The 25,101-nt window shown below is 44.9% G+C and overlaps 1 protein-coding gene across 4 annotated transcripts in view; it reads left to right on the forward strand.

Moving 5' to 3' along the window:
- Positions 1-25,101, forward strand: part of SPTBN1 (spectrin beta, non-erythrocytic 1) — a 199,436-nt gene that overhangs the window by 159,914 nt on the left and 14,421 nt on the right. For all 4 annotated transcript variants that reach the window (XM_055329366.1, XM_055329365.1, XM_055329368.1 and 1 more), the window contains 13 exons: positions 3,287-3,377; positions 8,266-8,412; positions 9,278-9,541; positions 11,321-11,545; positions 11,972-12,061; positions 12,219-12,500; positions 13,358-13,488; positions 14,701-14,905; positions 15,305-15,679; positions 19,937-20,181; positions 21,294-21,432; positions 22,173-22,257; positions 24,095-24,291. In XM_055329366.1, coding sequence (XP_055185341.1) covers positions 3,287-3,377; positions 8,266-8,412; positions 9,278-9,541; positions 11,321-11,545; positions 11,972-12,061; positions 12,219-12,500; positions 13,358-13,488; positions 14,701-14,905; positions 15,305-15,679; positions 19,937-20,181; positions 21,294-21,432; positions 22,173-22,257; positions 24,095-24,291 — 2,476 coding nt within the window. The remainder of the gene's footprint in view (positions 1-3,286; positions 3,378-8,265; positions 8,413-9,277; positions 9,542-11,320; positions 11,546-11,971; positions 12,062-12,218; positions 12,501-13,357; positions 13,489-14,700; positions 14,906-15,304; positions 15,680-19,936; positions 20,182-21,293; positions 21,433-22,172; positions 22,258-24,094; positions 24,292-25,101) is intronic.

Genomic DNA, 25,101 nt, shown 5'->3' on the forward strand with positions numbered 1-25,101 from the left:
TGTGAGTTCCAGGTGCTATGGGGGCACAAGCTAAGTAAATACCTGGACCTTCAGATCTAATCTCTTGTCCAGAAACATTCTGATGCTCTTGTGAAGCTATTTTCATAAAATGCAAAATCATAATGTGCTTACGTTCCGGAAATCTTGCCGATTTCAGTGGAGTTTGTTGAAATGAAAAAGTACTAGAACAAAGACACTGGCTCTTAACAGATGTGGGTGGGGTGCCAATGACCTTTAACGTGCTCATGCCTGGGTGGAGGGGAGCCTGCTGTCCAGGCTTGCCCTGGGGGTGCAAATGGGTGAGCTTCCTGGCTCAAGAGAAGTTCCAGCCCTGGTGCAGTCCTGAGAAAACAAGGAAACAGGATCCAGCTTCATAAAGCCAGACCCTGTCTCACTGGGGGGAAAAGCTTTCGTATTACCCATCTGTTTTATTCAGGCACCTGTGGTTCTTTAGTTTTTTACAAGAACCACAGTTAGACTTAGCATCTGCCTCAGAAGATGAAGGAGCTTCTGACTCTTACTAGAGGGGTAGAAAGTGAGAAATGGAAATAAAGCAACAAGTTTAACCTCGCCCCAAACAAAGAGCACCTTTAGGACTGTAAAAAACTGTGGTCAAGTTTCAGAAGGTCCTTCCCTATAATTAAATCCATGACCCAGCCTTGAAAGGCTTTCCTTGAATGCCATTGGTTGCCAACTCTCAGTTCTCTTGAGGGTTTTCTGAGTCTGCAACAAGTGTCATGCTGCCCATGTGGCTGTTGCCCACTCTGCAGAGCTTAATCCCCTCAGACACCATCATTGTGTCCTCTCGGAGATCTGTCATTGGGACATGGGGCCCTAAGTCACCCTTTGGCCTTTCCCTTCTCCCTGGTCCCCATAGAAGAGAGAGACTGCCTGGCCAGAATCTGTCGGGTGTCTGTGAGACTTCAGTATGTAAGCTCCAGTCAGACTTCTGTCTGGTTGTGCTTCTGTCTTCGTGAGACTTCTCAGACAGTGTCTGAATTATTTTTTTTCCATCATTGCCATGAGCTTCAAGGGGGTGTGTCCTGTTGTAGCTGCCAGTTTCTAGTCCCTCCTCGCCTTCTGAGCACTTGTGTGTGGCTCTGTGGAAGGGACTGGGGTCTTTCATTCCAGGCTTTGTGCCTGACTGCAAATAACCTTCCTCCTGAAGATTGGCTTTAGCTTCTTAAAACCCTCTACTTACCAAGAGTGACTGGAATTTGAGGTTCAGAAAAAAGAAAGTTAAACTTTTCTTAGACATTCCTTCGTCATCCACATTTTTAATGTATTTTTTTTAATTTTTATTTATTTATGATAGTCACAGAGAGAGAGAGAGAGAGGCAGAGACACAGACAGAGGGAGAAGCAGGCTCCATGCACCGGGAGCCCGACGTGGGATTCGATCCCGGGTCTCTAGGATCGCGCCCTGGGCCAAAGGCAGGCGCCAAACCGCTGCGCCACCCAGGGATCCCAGTCATCCACATTTTTAGACACCTAATTCCTTTAGCCCAAATTCACTAACAGTCTTTAAATAATTAAAAAAAATTTTTTTGGTATCTGAGAAAGGATATCAATGCAGTAAAGAGGTTTTGGCCTTTGTTTTTTGTTGTTCTGAAAGCAGTAGAATGCTGAAGGTGTGGGAGAAGAAGCCACAACCTTTCGTCTCATCCATGGCGCTTGTCAGTTTAGTTCCTGCTTTCTGACCTGTGCCATGGGGTTTTACACCATTAAACATGCATACACTCTTTCCATTTAGCATTACTTAAGAAATATTTTTCTATTTTTGCATTTTACTTAAGTGATATAAAAATACTAAGATTTCTTTTCGTGAAGCTCTGAAACCCCTTTCAAGTAAAAAAAAAAAAATCATGGAGTCATTATGCAACTCTAGCATCTGCCTGGCAGTATTATTTCCACTCGTGTTCTTCCAGTTGTTCTGTAGTCACTGGCACCTTCTCAGAGCAGAGAGCATTTCCCTTCGGTTCCCCAGGCAGATGATACCAGCCCTGCCACCACAGTCAGTTGTTTGCCAGCATTCACTGAGGGTCCGTGTCACCCATGGCATCACTGTAAGCTCTTTCTTGCTCCCTCGGAAGGTTCTCATGGGTTACTCAGCAGCTGGTGCTCCCTGGGCTCCTTGTGGCATCCTAGAGAATCACAGGTTATGTTCTCCTCATCCCTCTGTGGGGGGCCGAACAGGAGAGACTCTGCGCAAGCACACATAGCAAGAAATTGCTTTGAGAACCACAATGAAAACCCAATGTCCTTATCTACCCCAGTTAATACCCTTCACTAAGTCTGGCTGGCTGGCTGGCTTAGGTTTCTTGGGAATATTGGGGAAGCTGTATTCGGGGCATGGGTGCTTGGTTGTCTGTTCAGTAGCTCCTCCCTGTAGCCACAGAGCTGCATCAAGGCCATGCTCACGGCGCTCCCAGCTCTCCCGGCATCCACATAACTGGTGTTCACAGTCTTGGGTGGAGAACCTGAGCCACTGGCGCATGAGGGAGGCTTGCTGAGCGGTTCTGGCACCACAACAACGGCGTGTGCAAAGAAGCCCTGTGGACAGCATTCAGGCTGGGCAGCCAGCACCCCCATTTGCCTTGTCATTCCCCAAGTTCAGCTCCTCCCAGTTCTTAGGAATTTTTGCTTACAATTTTGTGCTTCAGCTTCATTAAGCTTTGATTACCCTTACCTGTTAATAAAGATTGGGATCTAGTAAGTAGATAATCTCACAGGTCTCAACATTTTCATTCCTGGTTCATTGTTGGGAGGGCAGGAAGGGTTCTCAGGATGGGCAAATATTTATCTAGGAAACATTAATTTAAAGCCCTTTGTATTGTTATCTATGGTTTTTTAGCCATGAATTGTCACTCAGTTTCTTGAAGATGAGTCTCAAATTCTCCCACAATGCCTCAGATGGGGACTTGTACCGAGTGCATGCTCAGATTTTATCCCCTAGCACCAGATTAGGAAGCACTGTATTTACATGGCTCATTTGAGGACATCCTCTGCCTCGGAAAAAAGAAAGTTAAACTTTTCTTAGACATTTCTTCCTCTTTCCACCTGTCCTGGCTTGGACAGCTGTTTTGATCTCTTTTATACTGTGGCTCACTCATTTAGAGTATGCTAAATTCTCTTGTTTATTTTCCCTTTTTGACATAATGAGAGCTGTACAAGCCAACTGCTTTTATCATATGTAGAAACCCAGGGAAGACATTGAGTTGTAAATTCAGTATTTCAAGATGCTGTATTTCCTCTTCTAAAAATTATTTTTATTATTATTATAACAGACATAGAAAGAATCGTGAGGCCGCCAGTGAGCTTCTGATGAGATTGAAAGACAACAGGGATCTTCAGAAATTCCTGCAAGATTGTCAGGAGGTATGTCTCCCTTCAACCCCCCCCTTCCTTCCTTCCAAGAAGAGCGAGAACACTTGGAAGAAGAGCCCTTGGGATTATAAAATTAATTGAGACCCAGAAATTCATTTCCAGCTGGGGTAGTGTGGCACCTCATCATTTCTCCAGCCTACAAGGTACCACTTAGAATAACTAGAGTCTTTCTAATCTAGAATAGTTGAGAATTCTGCTATTACAGTGGACCATAGCCAGTTGTCGCTTTTTTAATTTAATTAAACTTACATAAAATTCAGAATGTAGTTCTTACATCATTCTAGGTGTATTTTAAGTGCTCAGTAGCCAACTGTGATTAACAGCTGCCACATGGGACAATGCAGATCTAGAACATTTCTGTCGTCAAAGACCATGTGATATCCTAGAATATTGTGTAATTTAAAACTATGTTTTAAGTATTTACTTAAAAGAATACACATTTAGTGTTATAGAAGGAGAGAGCTAAGGGGAACTTGAACTCGCTACCCAGGTAAGAAGCAAAGATATAAAAAAGTAGGCCTGAGTTTCTTACTCACCAAGGACCTTGAAACACCCACCTTTCAGATTCCCTGGATACGTGTCTAACGTGGCAAAAGCAGCGATCCTGATTTTAGACTCCTCTAAGTTTTACCATGTGGTATTAATCTGATGATTCTCTTACTATTTCATGCTCCCCTGATACATGCATAAACAAACTTGGAAAACTAAAGTTAGCCAGAAAAATGCAGTCTCTGCAAGCCAGTTAGAGAAAAGCATCTGGCTACTTCCACATGTTCATGAGTACATCGCATTCTTCTATCTGCCAGAGAATAACAGTGAGACTCCGTTTTATCTGGTTTATTGGGTGAAATCCCAGTTCTGGAGGCAGAAATGGGATGAAGTTCATCCCAATGAAGCTGTAGGGACCTTGGAGGAGGGGTATTATTGGGCGTGGGGACAGAATCAGCTTGTGTGCGAAGAACATGACTGCGATCATCACAACACCTTGCAGGCAAGCATATGGCTGTGTGTTAAAAAGAAATACAGCCCCAATAGCAGTCATGTTAGATCGTGACAAGTGATCCTTCATGTCCATTTAACTGCTATCTTACTGTGATTCTTGTAATATGCTTCAGCAGCTAAACCTTCAGAAAGAAAGCCCCTGAACTATGTAGGTTAGGGTCTGTCAGCTTTCTGTGCCACTCTGATGAATCTCGATCTGTGAGGTAATTGCCTGGAGCCAGACAGGCTGAAGACAGGAGTGTCTCTTCAAGTGATGCTCAAGCATTAATAGGCCTTTTGGATAGGGTGCTCATTTTAAAGAGGTATTTGTGTCCCCCAGACAGGGCATAGAGAAGAGCCATGGGACCTGAAGTTAGCTGGGTAGGGTTGCATGTTGTTCCACAGTGAATATCAAGTGGTTTTTCAGCCCTGGAAGGTTGAGGAGCTGTTTGCAGCCTGGGCTTTGCCTTCCACACACTGCAGGTCCCTGTATTACCCCTTGATAGTTCCCTTGTTAGTACCATGGGTGATTCATTATAACCTCAGGCCATACTGAGGGACAGGTCAGAGTCAATAGAATTCCATGCTTTTGCTTAAAGGGCAAGTTTAGTGAGATGAAATTCATGGACCTCAACTTGGACTTTTTGGGGAAAAGCCAGAAAATGAGCAGGAGATGAGATAAGAGGAAGAACCCTTGAGAGAAACCCCATTGAAGTTTCCCTCTGTTTGCCATTACATATGTGTGGATTCATAAGTAAAAACGTGTGGGGAAACAAAGTGGATAAAATGATCGTCCTTCCCAGTGGAATCACAGGAAATGGTCTTACTAGGTCATTAGATCTTTGTTAATACTTGTTCCAAATTAGCACCCTTGGCTATATGGAGTTCCCGCCTTGACATATACCAGTGACTGTTGGGCGTGCCTGGAGGTCTCCATCCTGTGATTGCCCCTTATAGTGTGCAGAAATGTCTTGGCTTGGGCTGCTACGTCCCAGGAATGATATGCAGGTCTCCTTGAGACTGCTCTGCCAAATCTTCCTGATTTAGCCTTTTTCTCCTTAAGCTTCATTAAAAGTTAGTACAACCGTAGGATCGGCTGGAGTTGCCATCTCTCACATGAGCATGTACAGTCTCCATGTAGTGACGGAATTTAGATCAGGTTTGAGGGCTCCAAAACCCTTGGTATAGAAGTGCAAGCAGAGAGGTGGTTCCAGTATTCTTTGGCTGTGAACTCTGCATCATTCAGCCTTGTTAAAATACATACCCTTGTTTAAATGTCCAGCTCTCAATTTCAGTCAGGTCATGATTTCAGGGTCACTGGGCATGGTGCCTACTTAAGATTCTCTCTCTGTTGCCCTATGCCCCTGCTCTCACACTCTTTCTTTGAAAAAATTAAATTAAAAAGTACCTTTTAAGCTAGGATCTTGGAGAACGGAGTGTCTGCATGAAACAGCTTTGCATTTTAAAAATCTACCTTTTAAGTTGCTAGAAACTTCCACAGTACCCAGAGATCAGATTTACTACCATTGCTGGCTTATAGGTATTGTCCAAAGTCTAGGGAACCTTCTCAGTGAGTGCCTTGGCCAGAGCAAGCACAGGTTGTGAGATCTGCCTTTGTTGCCACCTCCAAAGGCCACCGGATAGGGAAATTTACTGCAGGGACCCCCCCTATTCCCAGTTGTGGGTGGGGACGTAAAGCGCATCAGTTTTTGTAGTGGTTATTTCAACGTGAATTCCTGAAAAGTGATTTAGGAGTTACTGCTTTTCTGTTTTATTTCCTCACATCATAGGGAAACTGTATTCAGAAACTGAAGGTGTGGTTTGTGTGGGTTTTCTTTTTGGGGGGGGAGAAGGCAGTATAACTAGACTTGTGTTACAAGGGGTAGCAAGTTCTGTTACTTTGAGCTTGATTCAGTGATCAAAGCATTTTTCCAATCCTTCTCCAATCTGTGCAGTGTTCTTTTTTGCAGAGAATGAGTATATTCTTAAATGACCTTTGTAAATGCCCACAAATAATAATGGTAGTTCTGATTGCAGAATGCTGATGAAGGGCTGATGAACTAGCAAGTTCCATAGATCCATTTCATTGTGCTGTATTGCGTGATGCTTTATCTGTAGGATGATGTGTTCAGCAAAGAGCAGATTTGTTTATAAGCCTCTGATTTTTATGTAGCTCTTTTTTTTTTTTTTTAAATCTCTCTGGGTAGGTGGTTATGAATAGCAAAAATATGTGAATGTCCTTTGCACTTTGGATAAATGCCTTCTATTGTGTTTAATCTGTGTGCATGTGGAAGACGGGAAGTTTTACCATTTGGTTCCCTTTTAACCTCTTTCCCTGTTGGACTGAATGAATGGCCATAGTAATTCAGATTTTAGCTACCCAGATAACTGGGGAAAAAGGTAATTCTTTTAAAGTAGGAAATTTAGTGTCTCTATTGTGTAACCAATCTATGGGCCTAGCTTACAAAGGGCTGAATGAGATTTACTGGTTTTTCACCTCAATAAAGAATGACAACAAAAATCTCCCCACCTTTTGCTTTGTACCGCCCCCCCGCCCCCTCCTGTGTGGTGGATGCATATGCTGAGAAAGGTAGAGATGGTGCCTGGGAATTTGCCCACATTCAGAGCCAGGGGTGCTCCCATGACCGGCATTACCCTCTTTGACATCCTTTTCAAAGAACAGGCTTTCTGTTGTTTAAACAAATTTATGGGGAAACCTTTCCCAGCAGCAGCCCTGAGTGTGAGTGAGTGGCCTTGGAAATGTTGGTCCTGTGAGGGTTCTTTTCGTTTTTCTTGCCATTTCTCAATACTGCAAAGTGGACCATGAAGGGCTTAGGGTGCAAATTTGTTGTATAAGACGTGGGCTTCTTATGGTCACACAGAAGGGACATGGTCTCTGAAGACCTTTGATTCTGGGCTGGTCCTACATTCCTTTGTGTTTCTTTCTCTTAAGGCAAACAAAAAGCTCTTCCTGGGTTAGTTAGCACTGTCTATGGGGGTAGGAATTAGAACCTGGCACAGCCAGCTATAGGCAGTAAGGAGCCGAGCGAATTGGGATGAAAGCCAGCAAGGGAAGTATGTGTGTCCAGGGCCTGCGGCTGGGCTGACTCCCATCCTCGGCCTCACGAGAGAACTCCCTTCTCAGATCTGTCAGCAGCTGGCAGGCTTTGTGAGTCCTTGCAGAATTTAGATCCAAAGAGACATGTTGGGTCTCAAAATCAAGTCCTGAGGAGTGTTCATGGCCTGAATGGAAGGCTCTTTACAAAAATAGAGGCTATAGAAAAAGAGGTGAAGGTGACTCAAACTTTGAAGGAAACTTTAAAGAGGGCATCATTGTTGCCTTACTCCTACAGCGAGCAAGTTATTTATGCTTTTTGGCATTCCCATAGATACACTGTGAAGGGAAAGGGAGGAATAAAAGAGTGAGAGTTCTGTGTTTGGTCTTTTTCATATATAATAGAAAACTAAAAAGAGTAAAAAGATTACCGAATAGAGTAAAAGGCAGTTAATCATGATTAACATGGAATAGCTGGCACGAGTATTTGGAAGAGAAAGAAGATTGTGACTTGGACTGGTTAGGGCAGAATTTTAAACACAGGCCTTTGAGGGGAAGGCTGGTTACGCGTGCCAAGCACTTTGAAAGCTGGCTCAGAGAGCTTTTGTACTCCTGGATTTAACTTTAGATACATACTTCGGAGCCAGGCTCAGGTACATCTCCCGTACAATGGAGTTAACCAGTCATGACAGGTCAGAGTCGTAAAGTAAATATTTGGTTGTCTGTTGACATGGAAACGTGCAGTATGCATAGTACAACATAACACAACTCTTTCCAGGCAGAAAAACGGCTGATGTCTGTGATCACAATCTCTGAAACCTTTCTGATTTTTGTTTTTCCTAGCTCTCTCTCTGGATCAATGAAAAGATGCTTACCGCCCAGGACATGTCTTATGATGAAGCCAGAAATCTACACAGTAAATGGTTAAAACATCAAGCATTTATGGCAGAACTTGCATCCAACAAAGAATGGCTTGACAAAATTGAGAAGGTGAATTAAAATGTTTGATGAGACTCGTGTTTCTTTGGTGTGGCCACAACATGGAAGTGAACTCTCTTTAGCACATTCTCTTGCATTTTTGCATCCTATACAGAAGTAACACAGCCAGGAGCAGTCCCTCTTACTAATTCCTGACTTGTACCCACTAGAAGGGAGAAAAGCAGAAACCCAGCCAGGTGTGGTACAAAACGCTTGATTAGCTTTTTAGTGGGTACTGGCTGTTGGGTTTCTTTTGTTTCTCACCTGCTGCAGATGATGGGCTGCGGGCCCCCTGGACCGAGTCCCTACTATTTTGATTCATCACGTGTCCTGGACTATGAGAGACTGATGATTTGCACAGAATTTAGAAATACTATGTATTTTACATTTTCCCATTTTTCTAGTGTGACCAGGCACTATCATAACTTAAAATGTATCATTTTGGCACAGGGAGGTTGTGTGCGGCATACTGAACGTGAAAATGAAGTTCCCCACCCCCCTCTTCTCCTCCTCAGGCTTTTTATATTGTTTCATACTCTAATGGTTAAATTAACGTGTTACAGTCTTTCGGGGCCGAGTGGAGGGGAGGAAATCCGAAGTCTTTAGCACTTCCTGCTGCTGCCCCCGTTGAAACTGTTTGATCATGCAGTGGTCACTTCTTGCTGTCCTCTCTGAGAGCCATGTAGTGTCCATAGACTAGGCCCTTGTCCATTTATTAAGCAGTAACCTTACATGGAAAGGCTGTGTGTTGAATTGAATAGGTAGACCACAGATTAAATATTTTAGGGTGGTTTTTCTTTGTCTTTTTTTTTTTTTAGGGTGGTTTTTCATAGTGACCTTTGTTCCCTAGCAAACTGTATTTATTTATGTTTTCCAGGAAGGAATGCAGCTCATTTCAGAAAAGCCCGAGACGGAAGCTGTGGTGAAGGAGAAACTCACTGGTTTACATAACATGTGGGAAGTCCTTGAATCCACCACCCAGACCAAGGCCCAGAGGCTCTTTGATGCAAACAAGGCTGAACTTTTCACCCAGAGCTGTGCAGATCTGGACAAATGGCTGCATGGCCTGGAGAGTCAGATTCAGTCTGATGACTATGGCAAAGACCTTACCAGCGTCAACATCCTGCTTAAAAAGCAACAGGCAAGTGGATGAGGCAACCACATACTTGGGCCTGTTTCTGTTTTATTGACATCGTCTTTACAGTCTTAACTTGCACACCATGTCATCAACCACCTGTCTTCTGTGTGAAGGGGCTTTAACCCAGCAGAGTGTCCTGACAGCATCATGGCCCATTTCTAGAATCAGCTGGAAAGGCATAGTATCGTAGAAGTATTGGGTGTCCTCATCTCAGTTGACGGATAATATCACCATTTAATAGTCGAGAAAATACTCATTTCAGTCAGTTCTGCAGTTTACACAAGAGAAAGTAATCCTATTTCCATACTTGCTGTATAACATCCAGTAAATATTTGTTTAGTTGGTTAGGGTATTTTTTTTTTTTTTGTAAGATTTTATTTATTTGAGAGAGCAAGCATGAGTAAGGGGTGGGGAGAGGTACCGGCAGAGGAAGAATGAGAATGAGACTGCCTGCTGAGGAGGGAGCCCGATGCAGACTCGATTGCAGGACCCCAGGACCGTGACCCGAGCCAGAGGCAGACACATAGCCAACTGCCGGGTGTCCCCACATCAGGGTACTTTTTAGATGAGAACAACAGGAAAGTTCTTGTCCTTGTAGGAACCAGGGCAGACTCAGTGGACCCTCCTGGGTCCACTGTCCTGGCAAGAGGCCAGCTATCTCGGGTTGGGCAGGACAAACCTCATGCAGGAAAGTCTTGACCAGATCAGCCCTGAGGCTTTGTGTCTCCCAGAGCTTCCTGATGCAATAAAAGGAAGTTATTTACTCACTTATTTGGGGACATGATAGTACTGTATTCTAAAGGCAAATGAACTTACTTAAAATTTCTAGAAAACAGCTTTAGTGAAGCTGAGAAAGCAGGTTGGTGTCAGAATCATGTGCGGCTCCCTGGCCCAGGCCCCGGCCCCACGGTCCTGCTTGGAACCAGTCACCGTAGCAGTGTCTTTGCCCAGTGCCGAGGCCTGTTTCTTCAGAGTGATACCCACCCTTCCTTTTCCTGAGTGATGCGGTTTCTTGGCTACGTTACCATGCGTTAGGGAGTTTTGTTATGGGTGCTCTGTCCTTGAGGCTGTTTACTTCCTCGCCCGGGAAAGGAATCCATTTGTTCCCAGACGCAGCCCCCTCGTCTCACAGCCATCCGCGTGTGACGTTTCCTGAGTGAGACCCCACTGCTTTCATTCTCCTTTTGTAAATAAGCAATTAGCGTGTTTTCATCTCGAGATCTAGTATTAAAAAAAAAATATCACCCTTCTGATTGAAGAAATTGAGAGAAGACAGTAACACTAGCTATCCTTTAGCCTAAAAGAACTGGAACCTTGAGACGTTACTTTTTCCTGACGATTACATGGGTTTCCAACAGCGTTACGGCTTGTGAACCAGCAGCTGAAGACTGTCCTTTCCCCATAATTAATCTTGTGTTTTTCTTGTCATTTGCCTTCTAAGCTCCTGGACAAACTTGAATATTGTTCGGGTTTAAATACAATGAAAAGTGGGGGCACCGGGGTGGCAGAGTCTGTGAAGCATCCGACTTGACCTCGGTCGTGAGTTCAAGCCGCATGTTAGATATCACTCTGGGTGTGGAGCCTACTTAAAAGGAAAAAAAAAATCCTGGAAAGGGAATAATTGATAGTTTGATAGATGTCAAGAATCCTTTCTTAGACTCTCCATTATATAAATTTATGTTCAATCTTCCATTTTGGCCAGTTCCCAAAACAAACATTTTATAGGACTGTGTGTGTCTTCCTTGTCTCTAGTGTGCCACCTGGTCTCTTTTCTGCCTTCAGATGCTGGAGAACCAAATGGAGGTGCGGAAGAAGGAGATCGAGGAGCTCCAGAGCCAGGCCCAGGCCCTGAGTCAGGAGGGGAAGAGCACCGACGAGGTGGATAGCAAGCGCCTCACCGTGCAGACCAAGTTCATGGAACTTCTGGAGCCCTTAAGCGAAAGAAAGCATAACCTGCTGGCCTCCAAAGAGATCCATCAGTTCAACAGGGATGTGGAGGACGAGATTGTAAGTAGACCTTCACCACACAAGGGGCTTTTCCATAAGCTTCCTCACCTGACCTGCCTTAAGCCGTGTTCTCATTTCTTGTTAGGCTCACTTTGGGCTGCACTGGTGAGCTGGACTGTCGAAGCCCATGCTCTTATGTATTGGCACAAAATGCAACTCCATTGTTTTCTTTGATTTCCTAAAGATGTGCTATGGTTTTAATGCCTCTAGAATAGTAGTTTTAAAGATAAATTAGGCATGAGGACTCCCAGTGAGTCTAGCATTGAGGATGAAATGGGGTCTGAAAGACAAGCCCTTGCAATGGGATTGTACACACCTTCTCTCTCTCAGGCTGGCCTTCCTGCCGATCCTCTGTTGCACGTGTTGACATCAAGTATTTGTTCTTTTTGAGAAGTCCTAATCACCTGTATTTACAATTCTTTCTAGTTGTGGGTTGGAGAGAGGATGCCTTTGGCGACTTCCACGGATCATGGCCACAACCTCCAGACTGTGCAGCTGTTAATAAAGAAAAATCAGGCAAGTGTTTCTGCTTGGGCTAGCTCAGTCTGATAAATATTTGCTCCAAGTTACAGGGCAGAGAACAGTGAAGGTTCACTGTTTCCCCTCGGCACTCACAGAGCAGCCTTCTGCCGGGGCCCAGCAAGCCTTATTTGTGTGTTCCCCACTCCCGCAGACCCTCCAGAAGGAGATCCAGGGACACCAGCCTCGCATTGATGACATCTTTGAGAGGAGCCAGAACATTGTCACCGACAGCAGCAGCCTCAATGCTGAGGCCATCCGGCGGAGGCTTGCTGACCTCAAGGAGCTGTGGGGCCTCCTCATCGAGGAGACAGAGAAGCGCCACAGGAGGCTTGAGGAGGCGCACAGGGCCCAGCAGTACTACTTCGATGCGGCTGAGGCTGAGGCGTGGATGAGTGAGCAAGAGCTGTACATGATGTCTGAGGAGAAGGCCAAGGTGAGAGAGGTTTCTAGTCCTGCCCCAGGGAACCTCAGACTTGGGCTCGGAGGTGCTTTTCTATTTTCTGCTGGTAGCTGTGTCTTTGTGAAACATCTCATCATTGCCTTTGAGTGTCACAGAGGACACTGTGCTGCATGAAGGTGACTGAAATCTGGTGTTTCCCCTTGATACAGAATCTTATGTGAGCCCTGGTGTGTCATTAAGACTGGTTTATCTTGGGGATCCCTGGGTGGCTCAGCGCCTGCCTTCAGCCCAGGGCGTGATTCTGGAGTCCTGGGATCGAATCTCGCGTCAGGCTCCTGCGAGCCTGCTTCTCCCTCTGCCTGTGTCTCTGCCTCTCTCTTTCTCTTTGTCTCTCATGAATAAATAAATAAAATCTTTAGAAAAAAAAAAAGACTAGGTTTATCCTTTCTTTTTTTTTATGGATATTTACCAGAGTCCTTTTTGTTCTCTTTAGTTAGTAGAGTTATTTAAACTTTACAAGATGCTTTTGAGATAGTATAAAAATTTGTAGGGTTCCAGAATGCTGTCATCTACTTACATGTGGGTGAGATGGTGAGGAGTCTCAGCCAGTCAGAATACACTTGGTTTCGTAGGCTTTACCCTATACCTCAGAGAGGTCTCCCCACTCACTCCGTATGATCCTTGTGTTCGTCTTTCATGGGGCGTCCCACAGTCTGGTCCATGTTGACACTCCTGAAAGGCTTCAGTGTTGCACTGCCTGCGTACCACACTTATGTTTTTGTTCTTACTGATGATTCTTCTTCCTACGCATCATGCAGTCAGCTGGTCCTACTTGAGTGTGGTATTGGGCGAGGGGACGATGGTGGTTGTGACCTTCTCCCTCTTTGCAGGATGAGCAGAGTGCCGTCTCCATGTTAAAGAAGCACCAGATTCTGGAGCAAGCCGTGGAGGACTACGCAGAGACAGTGCATCAGCTCTCTAAGACCAGCCGGGCCCTGGTGGCTGACAGTCATCCTGAAAGGTGAGTCCTGTTGTGTCAAGACGAGACTGGCCTGTCGGTTCCTCCCAGTGAGGGTCTTCTACCCTGACCCAATGCAGATGGAAATGGCAGCGTCCATCTTGGATAACTGGTGATCTAGATCTTTGGAAAGCATCTTTCAAATAGACCCAGTAGGCCTGTGCTGAATGGGAAGGGTGAACTGTTAACATTAGGAAATTGTCCTTGTGGATTAAATATCTCCTCTTGAAAAATGATTGGTATCACAAGTCAGAAGTATAGATTGACCTGCACAGATACAGGTTATCAAAACCTGCCTTTGGGTTGAAAGTCATCCAGTTTAGTTAAGTGATTGCTTTTAGGAAGAATAGTAGACAAGGATACACAGACCTGTGAAATAATAGGGCTCCCACAAGGAGATGGTAACACTTCCTCACATTATCAAGTCCTTCAAGCACCTTGGGAATAAAAAGAAGTGTGTGTGGTACTTCCCTACTTTATACCACGCTCACATACTAATTTTAATGGCAATCATTTTAGGCTTGCTATGTAACTGCCTTTTATAACTCAGAAGGGAAAAGAATCGGCTTTGTGCATCACCCAGAGCAAGTTGAAGATAGCAGTCAATGGCTGTGTTGGTGAAAGGGGATCTTCATGTATTCGTGATAGGATTCCCAGAAAAGTGGCCTTCCTAGTCTCTAGCGTCGAGCATCAGGAAGTCCTTGTCTCTTTGATTTCCTGTTACAAGAAAAGTCACTCGCAGGACCTACCTGACAGGAGTGGCCAGGAGCATGCACCCCAGAGAAGGGGGAGGTGTGTGCCAGACAGGAGTATCATCCATCCCTTGGGTCACATGATTAAGAATGGAAGATGGCTCCTGGGTTTTGCATTAATTTTTTTTTTTTTTGCATGCATTAATTTTTAACGTCAGAGGAAATCCTGACTTACAGAGCTAGCAGTGCGAGAGTTAGGGTTTCTCCTCCCTGCCTCTGTCATCACAGTCAGGATGGCCTTCAGCCTTAGTTATTGTGTTTTGTTTACATGTTGGCTCTAAATTACTCAAGGTCAGATTTCAGAGTTTTATTTTTTAGGCTAAATAGGTGAACCAGAAGTTTCCTTCGAGAAATTTTATGTAACATGCTTTCTTGGCATTTCCACCTCATTTGTTTTCTCCCTGAAAAAAATTTGACATTGAAGGTCATTTTCCTGCTGCCCCTCCCCCCACCCCTGTTCCAGTGAGCGCATCAGCATGCGGCAGTCCAAAGTGGACAAGCTGTACGCCGGCCTGAAGGACCTTGCTGAGGAGCGGAGAGGCAAGCTGGACGAGAGGCACAGGCTCTTCCAGCTCAACCGGGAGGTGGATGACCTGGAGCAGTGGATCGCCGAGAGGGAGGTGGTCGCAGGGTCGCACGAACTGGGGCAGGACTACGAGCACGTCACGGCAAGTACCCTGGGCAGAGCAGACGCGGCTGTGCAACGTGCACTGGGCATGGGCGGCCGCTGGACTCCTTATCTGTGAGCACATCAGACACCTTGGACTCTCGTCACGGGTCACAGGGTTTAGTTTCAGCTCAGCTCTTTTATCACCAGGCAACTTTGACTTAGCTTGTTCAACCTCTCTGTGCCCTTTTCTCCAGTAGTGAAAGGAGATGGAGCCAGAGCCTTGCTCTGCTGCAGTGAGCAAGAAGGAAGCCTGATTGAGTTTTTAGAGCTAAGACATGTTAAGTCATGCATATTACTTCTTTCCAAAGGACGTTCATGTGATTAAGAAATAAAATGTTCACAGTAGTCTCACTGATTTTTTTTTTTTTTTTTTTTTTAATGCTCATCACCATTTCAGATGTTACAAGAACGATTCCGGGAATTTGCCCGAGACACAGGGAACATTGGGCAAGAGCGCGTGGACACGGTCAATCACATGGCAGATGAACTCATCAACTCTGGACATTCAGATGCCGCCACCATTGCTGAGTGGAAGGATGGGCTCAACGAAGCCTGGGCTGACCTCCTAGAGCTCATTGACACAAGAACACAGATTCTCGCTGCCTCCTATGAACTGCACAAGTTTTACCACGATGCCAAGGAGATCTTTGGGCGCATACAGGACAAACACAAGAAACTGCCCGAGGAGCTTGGGAGAGATCAGAACACAGTGGAGACCTTGCAGAGAATGCACACTACATTCGAGCATGACATCCAGGCTCTGGGCACTCAGGTGGGTCAGGGAGCTGCCCAGGGTCGTGGGGAGCATCTTTCTGCATCTCGGAGCATCTCTCTCCATTCCTTGGCTCCTCAAAACGTGTTTCCAAGAAGTACCCAAATTAGACACACACATTGTGAAAATGCTCCATCTGGGAGAACTCAAGTCTGTGAAGTTCACAGTGCACCACATGCACAGACATCATTAAATGACCATCTCCACAATTAAACCAGGCGCACATGCAACCATTTGCAAGTTACAGACCTCTTCTAACAAGAATTTGTATTATGTTAGCATATTCATTCACCCAGAATCATTTGCACAATAATACCTTATTATTTTCCATCCACCAGGATCTAAGTTATATGTTGGGAAAGAGGGAAAACAAGAGCCTAATGTTTTAAAACACCTGGTCTCCCCACTCCCCCACTCTGAAATGGCTTTCAGAGACTTTCTTTAAAAGATGCTTGACAGTGATAATAGCACAGCAGTGAGAACCTGTCGTATAATCACTCCCTAATCTCTGCGTAGTTTCTTATTTAGTCTTAGAGGACTTTTAGATGAGAAATCAGTTGTATCTTTTTCTCCTAAATTTCATGGTCCTAGGGACAATGCTGGCCCTGAGAACCTTAGGAGTTTTGTTCTTGTCATGAATGTGTTGATAATGTAGGGCAGGGATCAGCAAACTTTTTCTGTAGAGGTACAGATGGTAAATGTCTTCAGCTTTGTGGAACATATGGTCCCTGTTGCAAATCCTCAGCTCTGCCAATATAGCATAGGCGGCCCTAGACGATACGAAATGAAGGAGCTTGGCTGTATAACAGTACAACTTTATTTCTGAAAACGCGTGGCCCAGATTTGACTGTGGGCTGATCCTGATCCAATGCCACCAGCCTTACAATCTCCGGTGTGCTTTGGGGTTTGTTCTCTGGAGGGAACCACCTTTGCCACCATTGTCTTCTCCCCTACCCTGAATTTGCTGCTTCTAGAAACAGGTCACAGTCGGTGCTCCCTGCAAATTTTTTTTAAATTTTATTTATTCATGAGAGACACAGAGAGAGAGAGGCAGGGACATAGGCAGAGAGAAGCAGGCTCCATGGAGGACTTGGGACTCCAGGATCATGTCCTGAGCCGAAGGCAGGCACGCTCAACCACTGAGCCACCCAGGGGTCCTTCCCTGCAGATTAAATGGCTTCAGCTCTTCCACCAAGGAGGTAGAAGGTATGGAAAGCATATTTAAAAAGAGATGCATGGAGTGGCTGAGGGTCTGCATGAAGCAGAGTTTAGAAGGTCCACCATGTATCATAAGGATTTCTGATCTTCCCTTCAGAGCTCGTGGACTCCCCAGCTCTCTGACAACTTGCCGTATTCAGAAGCTCCTCAGCTTCGTGTTCAGGGGCTTTCATTGTATATAGGGTCCTGGGGCACCACGTGGTTACATTCTCACCTGTGCCTGGAGCAAGGCCCCTGGAGAGGGGCAAACCCCAATTTGAATTGAGGCCTGTTGTTCTGGATCGCTGCAAGTTTAATTTATCTTCATTTCCGTTCCCTAATGCTTTGAGGATTGAGATGTTGTTTGCAAAATATATATTCCAATAAGAGCTCTCTAAGTGTTCTCTGTTATTACATAGAAAAAAAAAAGCTGGGGGGAACTTTGGGAATGCCTAGAGGCAGAGCTAGAACACAGCTTACTGGCAGGAGGTCTTCCCTCTGCACCTGTGAACAATCGCTTAGTTTTAGAACTTCCAGAGACTCTACAGATGGTAGAGTTTTGATCTCTTTTTTTCTTCATTAAAACTCTTTACCTTGTAAGACTCAGATTGCTGAGGGTGAGGGAGGGCAGGAGTCCATGCACTCCCTTGAGTCTTTTAAGAGTCTGCCTCACTGTACCTGCTGGATGAGGCCATTTACAGCTTTAGAAGTATGCATGCCCCTTCTGCAAATACAGACCCAGTCCAGATTCCTTGTAACAATTTTTTTTTAAGATTTTATTTATTCATGAGAGTCACAGAGAGAGAGAGGCAGAGACACAGGCAGAGGGAGAAGCAGGCTCCATGCAGGGAGCCCGATCCCAGAACTCCAGGATCATGCTCTGGGCTGAAGGCAGGTGCTAAACTGCTCAGCCACCCAGGGATCCCTTCCTTGTAACAGAATTAGAATAGAGGTTGGCCCTTGGTACAGGCTTCCAGAAGCTAGTGGTATGTCCTTCCTGGTCATTTAACTCCTGTGCCAGCCTAGTGTCCACTCTGCATGGGAGCCATAGGACATTTGTACCAGTAGTGGTCTTCAGTGACTTCTCAGAGCACTAGTTCATTTGTGTGAGGGACTTTTGTGATCCCTCCTCCACTATGTTTTTGGTTGGTTGGTTGGGGCTTTTTTGTTTTTGTTTTGTTTTTTGTTTTTTTTTTGTTTTGTTTTGTTTTGAGAATAAATTAAAAACCAGAGGCACAGGAAAGGATTTTGGTTTTTTGTTTGTTTTTTTTTTAATTGTTGGTAAAAGATTTGGTTTATCATATAGGAAATTCATTTTTCAAATTATTTCCTAAGAATTTCCTTTGGTAATTTGAATTATACCTGAGCCATAATCATAGAAGATTTCTAGAAGTGAAGATGTGGAAATCACATCCTCACAGAAAACAAACCCCATTGATTCTTTGCATCTCTTAGAGGAATTTGTTTTCCTTATGTGCCTCCACCTAAAGTCCTTTTGTGTGGTCAGGGTCAACATCCACCTCCCTGAAAGTGCCACTGTTGTCCATCCTTACCCCTTTCTCCCCACGTATATCCCCCAGGTGGTAACTATCTGCATACTCCCCTCCCAGACCTCTAAAGGCTCCTGTAGTCTGGGATGACACTTGTCTGTGGACTTTGATCACACAACCTCAGTAAATGAAGATTAAGTGTACATTCTCTTGTGTATGTGTTTTATTAGATGTTGCATACAGTATGGCACTAGTAATATATATAAGAGGAAGAAGTCTAAAAATACAAAATAGCCACAGTTATGACTTTCTCTTATAAAGGCCTGTCTCCCTTCCATTCCCCCTCCAAAAAAGGTGAAAGCCAGTCCTTTTATTTCCCCCTTTATTGCTCAGAAAGTAGATATTAGGCACACTGTCTACACTTTCCTTTTTTCTACAGAGCCATCATCCTGGAACACTTTACATGAGTATGTAGAGCCCTTCCTCATTCTTTTTCATGACTACAGAAGAGCCTCTTGTATGAATGTGCCATCGTTATTAATGTAACCAGATTCTCACCGATGGACATTTATTTTCAGTTTTCTGCCTTTACAGACACTGCTGCAATAAATAATGTGTATTTCATTTCCTAAACGTGTATAACTATACGTAGGATAAATTCCCCAAAATGGAATCATAAAACCAAAAGGTACCTACATTTGTAATTTTGATGCATGCTGCCCATGCCTTCTACAGCAGCTGTAGCCCATTGTCCTGTCCGCAGTCAAATTTAAAATCTACTCATTGGCAGATACGTCATCAGACTTGAATTTTTGCCAACTAATAGATGACAAACTACAGTATCTCCATGGAGCATCTTTTCCTAAGACCCATTTGCATTTCCTGTTCTGCAAAGTTTCTATTGAAATTTGGCTAGTGAAAATGTCACCTTCTTAGATGTCAGTCAGGTTTTTTTCGAGCTATGTTAAATGTATTTTTGTTATTCTTTTTTTCTTTTTTCTTTTTTTCTTTTTTCTTTTTTGGTATTTTTGTTTTTCAATTTGAACTGGCCCATGTGAGAGCTCTTACAGCAATAGCTGTAACAATGGAAACAGCTGGAAAACTTGTTTTCAGAGTAAATTCTTCATGGTTGTTCCTTGCTCAGGATTTAAAAAAAAAACAAAAACAAAACCTGTCTGTACCTTGTAGGAGCATGTTACGTGTTGATTTTTAAATATATCTGCATATGTCCCCTGTGCTTTCTGTACCATCTTTATATCCCAGGCTGCCTCCAGGACACCTCACTCGAGTCTCACTTGAGTCTCCTGCCTGCATTCCTGTAGCATATCGTTTGTCTTATCATTTACACTGAACTCAGTAATGCAGTTCAGTACATTTCTGGTAAACTTGGGTTTTTCCAGGGTGGATCTCTCCAATGAAATTGTGAGCTTCTTGGGGTGTAGGGGCTCCATTTTGACTCAGTGCCCTCATTAGTGCAAAACAGCGTGTGGTGTGCGTGAAGGGAGCAGTGGGGCAATGGAGAGAAGGCCCACCCATCTGATCTGACTTGTCTCCCCCCGCGGCTTTGCAGGTGAGGCAGCTACAGGAGGACGCCGCCCGTCTCCAGGCAGCCTATGCAGGTGACAAGGCTGATGACATCCAGAAGCGGGAGAACGAGGTCCTGGAAGCATGGAAAGCCCTGCTGGATGCCTGTGAGGGCCGCAGGGTGCGGCTGGTGGACACGGGGGACAAGTTCCGCTTCTTCAGCATGGTGCGAGACCTCATGCTGTGGATGGAGGATGTCATCCGGCAGATCGAAGCCCAGGAGAAGCCAAGGTAACCCTCCTGGCCTCCTGGTGGGTGAGAGGAGATCCAGCTTTGCTGACCCCGGGTAATTGTTAGAGGGATCTTCTAGAGAGAACCAGGGGCATCTCCCAAGAGCTTCGGGGCCAGAGTAGAGGTGGTGAGGGATTTGGGAGCAGCGTTAATTGCTTCCTTTGTCTCAGCCCACAGTTACCAGGGAACCAGAACACAGTGTTATCCAACCCTCTCTCCTACCCCCCAGCCACCACCCCCATGCTCCACCCTAACTTCTGCCCTCCTGCCCTTGAGCCTCATGCTTCAAGTAGTCACATACCTTGGATGTGACTAGCTCTCTTCACTGGAATGAGGTGGCTTTTCTGTGTCTGAGATTAAAAAACACTCTGTCCCTTTTCACATGCATTTCTAAAGGTATCTCATCCTCACCATCTGCTTAAATGGTGCCTTGAGACAATTATTTAATATTTGTTCCACATCTTCTCTTTGGCCATGTTTGCTATAAGGCAGTGGAGAGCAGCTAAAGGACGAACAGGCAGGCACATGCACAACCTCCAGTCCACCCCTGCCAGCTCCAACCCCCGCTGTAATTGAGAAGAAATCTTTTATTACCGTATATATAAAAAGCAGTTGTATTTTCCAGGTCAGGACTTTTAGGTTTTGATCCCTGAAAAGTTCTAATGGCATTACAGTCATTGATTTCCAGGCTGGTTCCGGCTCTGTGTGCCTCTTTGTGCCTGGATAAGGAGGAGTTATCAGCTGCTCTTTGGGACACACATGTCCTGAACCTTTGGCACTAACTCCTGAGGTACAAAATTGTGAACAGAAATCCAGTGGTGCACCTGCCTAGCAACCATTTTGAATTCCTCAAATGAATGCACGTGGACACCCGCACACACACGCAAACGAGAGAAGCTTTATATCACGTTAGGTTGCATTGCTGGTCCTGAATTAGACTGTCATTATGCATCTGCTCTAGTGACCCAGCCTGAGCCCAGACTGTGAATCAGACCTGAAAGACATACTATGCTGTTGAATAGTTTCCTTCAAATTAATTATGTGTTTTGAAACCTGCACGTTGATCTGGAAAGCTTGATCTCCTGAAAGTGGTATTACTTATCTAATTTTAGGGATGTATCATCTGTTGAACTATTAATGAATAATCACCAAGGCATCAAAGCTGAAATCGATGCTCGTAATGACAGTTTCACAACCTGCATTGAACTTGGGAAATCCCTGCTGGCGAGAAAGCACTATGCGTCTGAGGAGGTAGGACGGCTCTTTGCTTCAGACCCTGGGGTGAATGCAGCGGTCTGAAGATGGAAGATGACTTTGTTTTGTCAGTATGTACGTATGTGTATGTGTGGACACATACGTGAGAAACCTGTATTCATATACGTGCATGCTCACACGTATTTTGAAATTCTTTGCTCCTCTCCTGTGTGTGGAATAGTTACATGGGAACACTCTTGCCCCAGAGCCGATGAGTCTGGCACAGAATATAGTTTCTGTAGGCCCCAGGCAGAAGTGCCATCCTTTGTCACCTCCTCCGTCAGTACTCATCCCTTTCCTGTCACATGTGCCCTAGATCAGTTTGCTGTTAGTGGAGGGTTGTTAATTCAAGTTAGGAGGATGGTAATAAAGGGATAAATGATGAGTCAGCATGTGGTGCCCTTGAAGGGATAGGGTGTTCTCTCAGAGAGGTCAAGGCTTTGCCCCTCTCACCGTGCATCTCTCCTGAGTGTGATCGCTGTGTGGAGCCCCTGAATCTGGAGGGGGCTCAGCAGCTTTGGGTGGTGCCTAGGCTGCTTCTCAGCCCCTCTGGAAGGCCTGTTGCCATGTTTTTCTCTCCAGTACATAAATAGACTGAGTAGTCCTTAGGGATTCCCTCCTTTAGTAGTGGTCTCTGCAGAAAATGTGTTTTTCTTCTGCAAAGTGGTCCACTAAGGAGAATGCTAAGAGGACGTGTACAGTCTGGTAAGATGTCCGTTTTCCTCCTTTTCTCACAGATCAAGGAAAAGTTATTGCAGTTGACGGAAAAGAGAAAAGAAATGATTGACAAGTGGGAAGACCGATGGGAATGGTTACGACTGAGTAAGGACCTGTTTAATCTTCTCGTTCTTTTTTGGGTGTCCTTTGGCCACATGCAAGTTTAGTTTCCTGCTATGATTTGATATATTATCACGTAATGATTTTTGGAGTCCTAAATGCTTCTTTCCTAATGCCCTGTTTCACCATTTCATGCTAAGTATTTTTAAGTAGTTCCCTGTGGCATATTCATTATTTTTATCCCATGATTGAGCTCATTGTTGTAAGTGGGATTTGGGTATTCCTCAGGAACAGCATGGGAATGACAATTCGGTATCTCTCTGGGACATTCCAGCTTGAAGTCCCCTCCTCTAGCTATCTTTAAGAGGAAGTATTACTACAGTCAAGAAGGTAGAAAGTTGGCCTGGTTAGTTCTTATATCTGGTGCTCTTAATAGAAGGTTGGTAACTTAATAAAAGCTACCAACTATAAAAGTTTTACAGTGAACTGGGCATCATTCTAAGTGTTGCATATGTTTTTCTGTATTTACTCCCCAGGGGACCCTCTGAGGAGATTCTAATTTTAATCTGATTTTATAAAGAATATATGAGGCACCACAGAGTATTGGGAATAGCATTTAATAATAGGTACAAACACTGAAGGTAGCCCAGCTTAAGCATTGTTTACTATATTTTGCCATTCTCTCTCTGTGTGGGGCCATAGGCTCTGCTAGTATAATAGAAGCCCATTCTCAGAGACCAGGGGTGCTCACTAGAAACAAAATGTGGGGGGTTTTTCCTAAAAGGTTTGTAAAATGTCAGATGAAGGCACCTCACCCTTTTGGGCTACAGTCCTCTTTTGAAAAAGAAATCCCGCTCTTGACCATTCTTTGAATAGGATTTGGTCTATAAATTTTGAGAATTTCCAGGGCACGTTGACTTCAGCAAAGCCTGTATTACTTCTCACTGTGAACTAGGCATGAGGTTGTATGCTGGCATATGTGATGAGGAGATGAGCCCCTGGTGCAGCAGTGGCATCTTCTCCTTGTGGCCTTGTTGAGGGCTGCCAGACTGCTGAAGAGAGGCAGCTAGCAGCTCCTGGATGCCGATGCTGCCCACAGTCCATTTCTTGCCAATATAGCCCCAAGCATCACCACGTGGCCACGATGCGAAGCCCAGTTCTGACCTACCCCTCCCTTAAGCGCAGTGCGTGTCCTACTGTGTTTGCTCACATGTGGAGGAACAGAATGAAGAAAGCAGAAGCCTCAGTCCATATTGTCCCCACTTTTAGAGTGCTCCCTGTATCCTTTCCTCCCTCTCAGCCCCCAAAATAAAACCTACAGCTACCACCTTAGGAAGGGGGGTTGGTGAATGCCTACTTCATCAGCGTGGTCTGGTGGTGTATGAATTGAATTCCCTCCGGGTCTGAGGCTCCGGTCACTGAAGTAGGGCTGGGTGAGTAGAGCATACCTTCCAGGCCTGCGCTGTCCACTGTGGTAGCCCCTGTCCACATGCGGCTCTTGAGCACTTAAAATGTGGCTGGCCCCAGTTGAGGTGTGCTGTGCTCTATAAAACATATATCAGGTTCCAAAGACATAAGGAAAAGAAGTTCTGTCTCAGTCTTTTTTTTTTTTTATATCACTTACATGTTCAAACAATCATTTGCTCTATCAGGTTTTCTAAAATATGCTTTTTAATTTCACCTATTTTCAAGTTTCACCTGTTTATTTTCTGCGTGGCTACTAGAAACGTTAAAGTTGACTTTGTAGCCCGTGTCACACATCCGCTGGGCTGCACTGATCTAGGCTGTCGACCGGCTGTGCAGGCAGCTGCCACCAGAGGGCAGCGCCCCCCCCTCCCCCAGCACCCTGCTGGCCCGCTCTCACTCTTGGTACCCTGTGCAGTTTTGGAGGTCCACCAGTTCTCACGGGACGCCAGTGTGGCTGAGGCCTGGCTGCTCGGGCAGGAGCCATACCTATCCAGCCGAGAAATAGGCCAGAGTGTGGACGAGGTGGAGAAGCTCATCAAGCGCCACGAGGCTTTTGAAAAATCTGCAGCCACCTGGGACGAGAGGTTCTCTGCCCTGGAGAGGCTGACAACGGTGAGTGGCCACTGGCTGCTGGGAGTGCTCTGCCTTTTGGTTCTCCTGGGCAGCTTCTTGTTCACCTCCTAGACCAGAGAGTTCGTATTATTGCCGTTTTTAGAAGCAGTGAGGACCTACCTGAAATTGGTTGTTCTCTTGGTACAGAACCTGGGGAGGCTTCCAGGGCTACTGTTCACTCAGTTGCTTCCTGAGTACTGAGATTTGTGATCACTTTTATAATAGCTGCCTGCCTGGGAATTGATTTTGATTGATTGGGGTTCGCTTTTCTCTTTTGGTCTGCTTTTCCTCTTAGATCTCAGAGAAGCTTTGGTTTATGGAGGAGCTTAGCCATATAGTTTAATTCAGATTTTTCAGAATTAGAATTTCTATCAAGTAGTAGCTGACTCTTAGACCATTAAAAATTCTCCCCACTCTGAATCATTTCCTCTGCCACTATTAAATTAAACCTTTTAGGATAAGGCTTGCTCACTGGTGTTTCCCATGACACTTGCACTTCTGGTAGAAAGCTGATTCTTTATGATGTACAAAAATGGAGTTCTTTCCAATTTCTACAGTTCTGGGATTTAAAACATATTTGCATACTTTTGTGTTAAGCAGAATATTTTTAGTGCATACCTACTGCTTATAAAATGGCTTAGTTTCAGTTACTACTCTGTGGCTTTTTGTGCATGTTATTTGACTTTGGGCTAAACACAGATGCGTACCGCAGCATAAGAAGCCTCTCAGTGGTGTTTGTCTGAGTTCTGATGGGAAATCCAATGGAGAGCCTCATGCTTGGGTACCTTCTCCCTGAGCTAAGTTGAGAGC

This window comes from Nyctereutes procyonoides, unplaced genomic scaffold (assembly GCF_905146905.1).
Source record: "Nyctereutes procyonoides isolate TBG_1078 unplaced genomic scaffold, NYPRO_anot_genome, whole genome shotgun sequence".
In the NCBI taxonomy this organism is placed as follows: domain Eukaryota; kingdom Metazoa; phylum Chordata; class Mammalia; order Carnivora; family Canidae; genus Nyctereutes; species Nyctereutes procyonoides.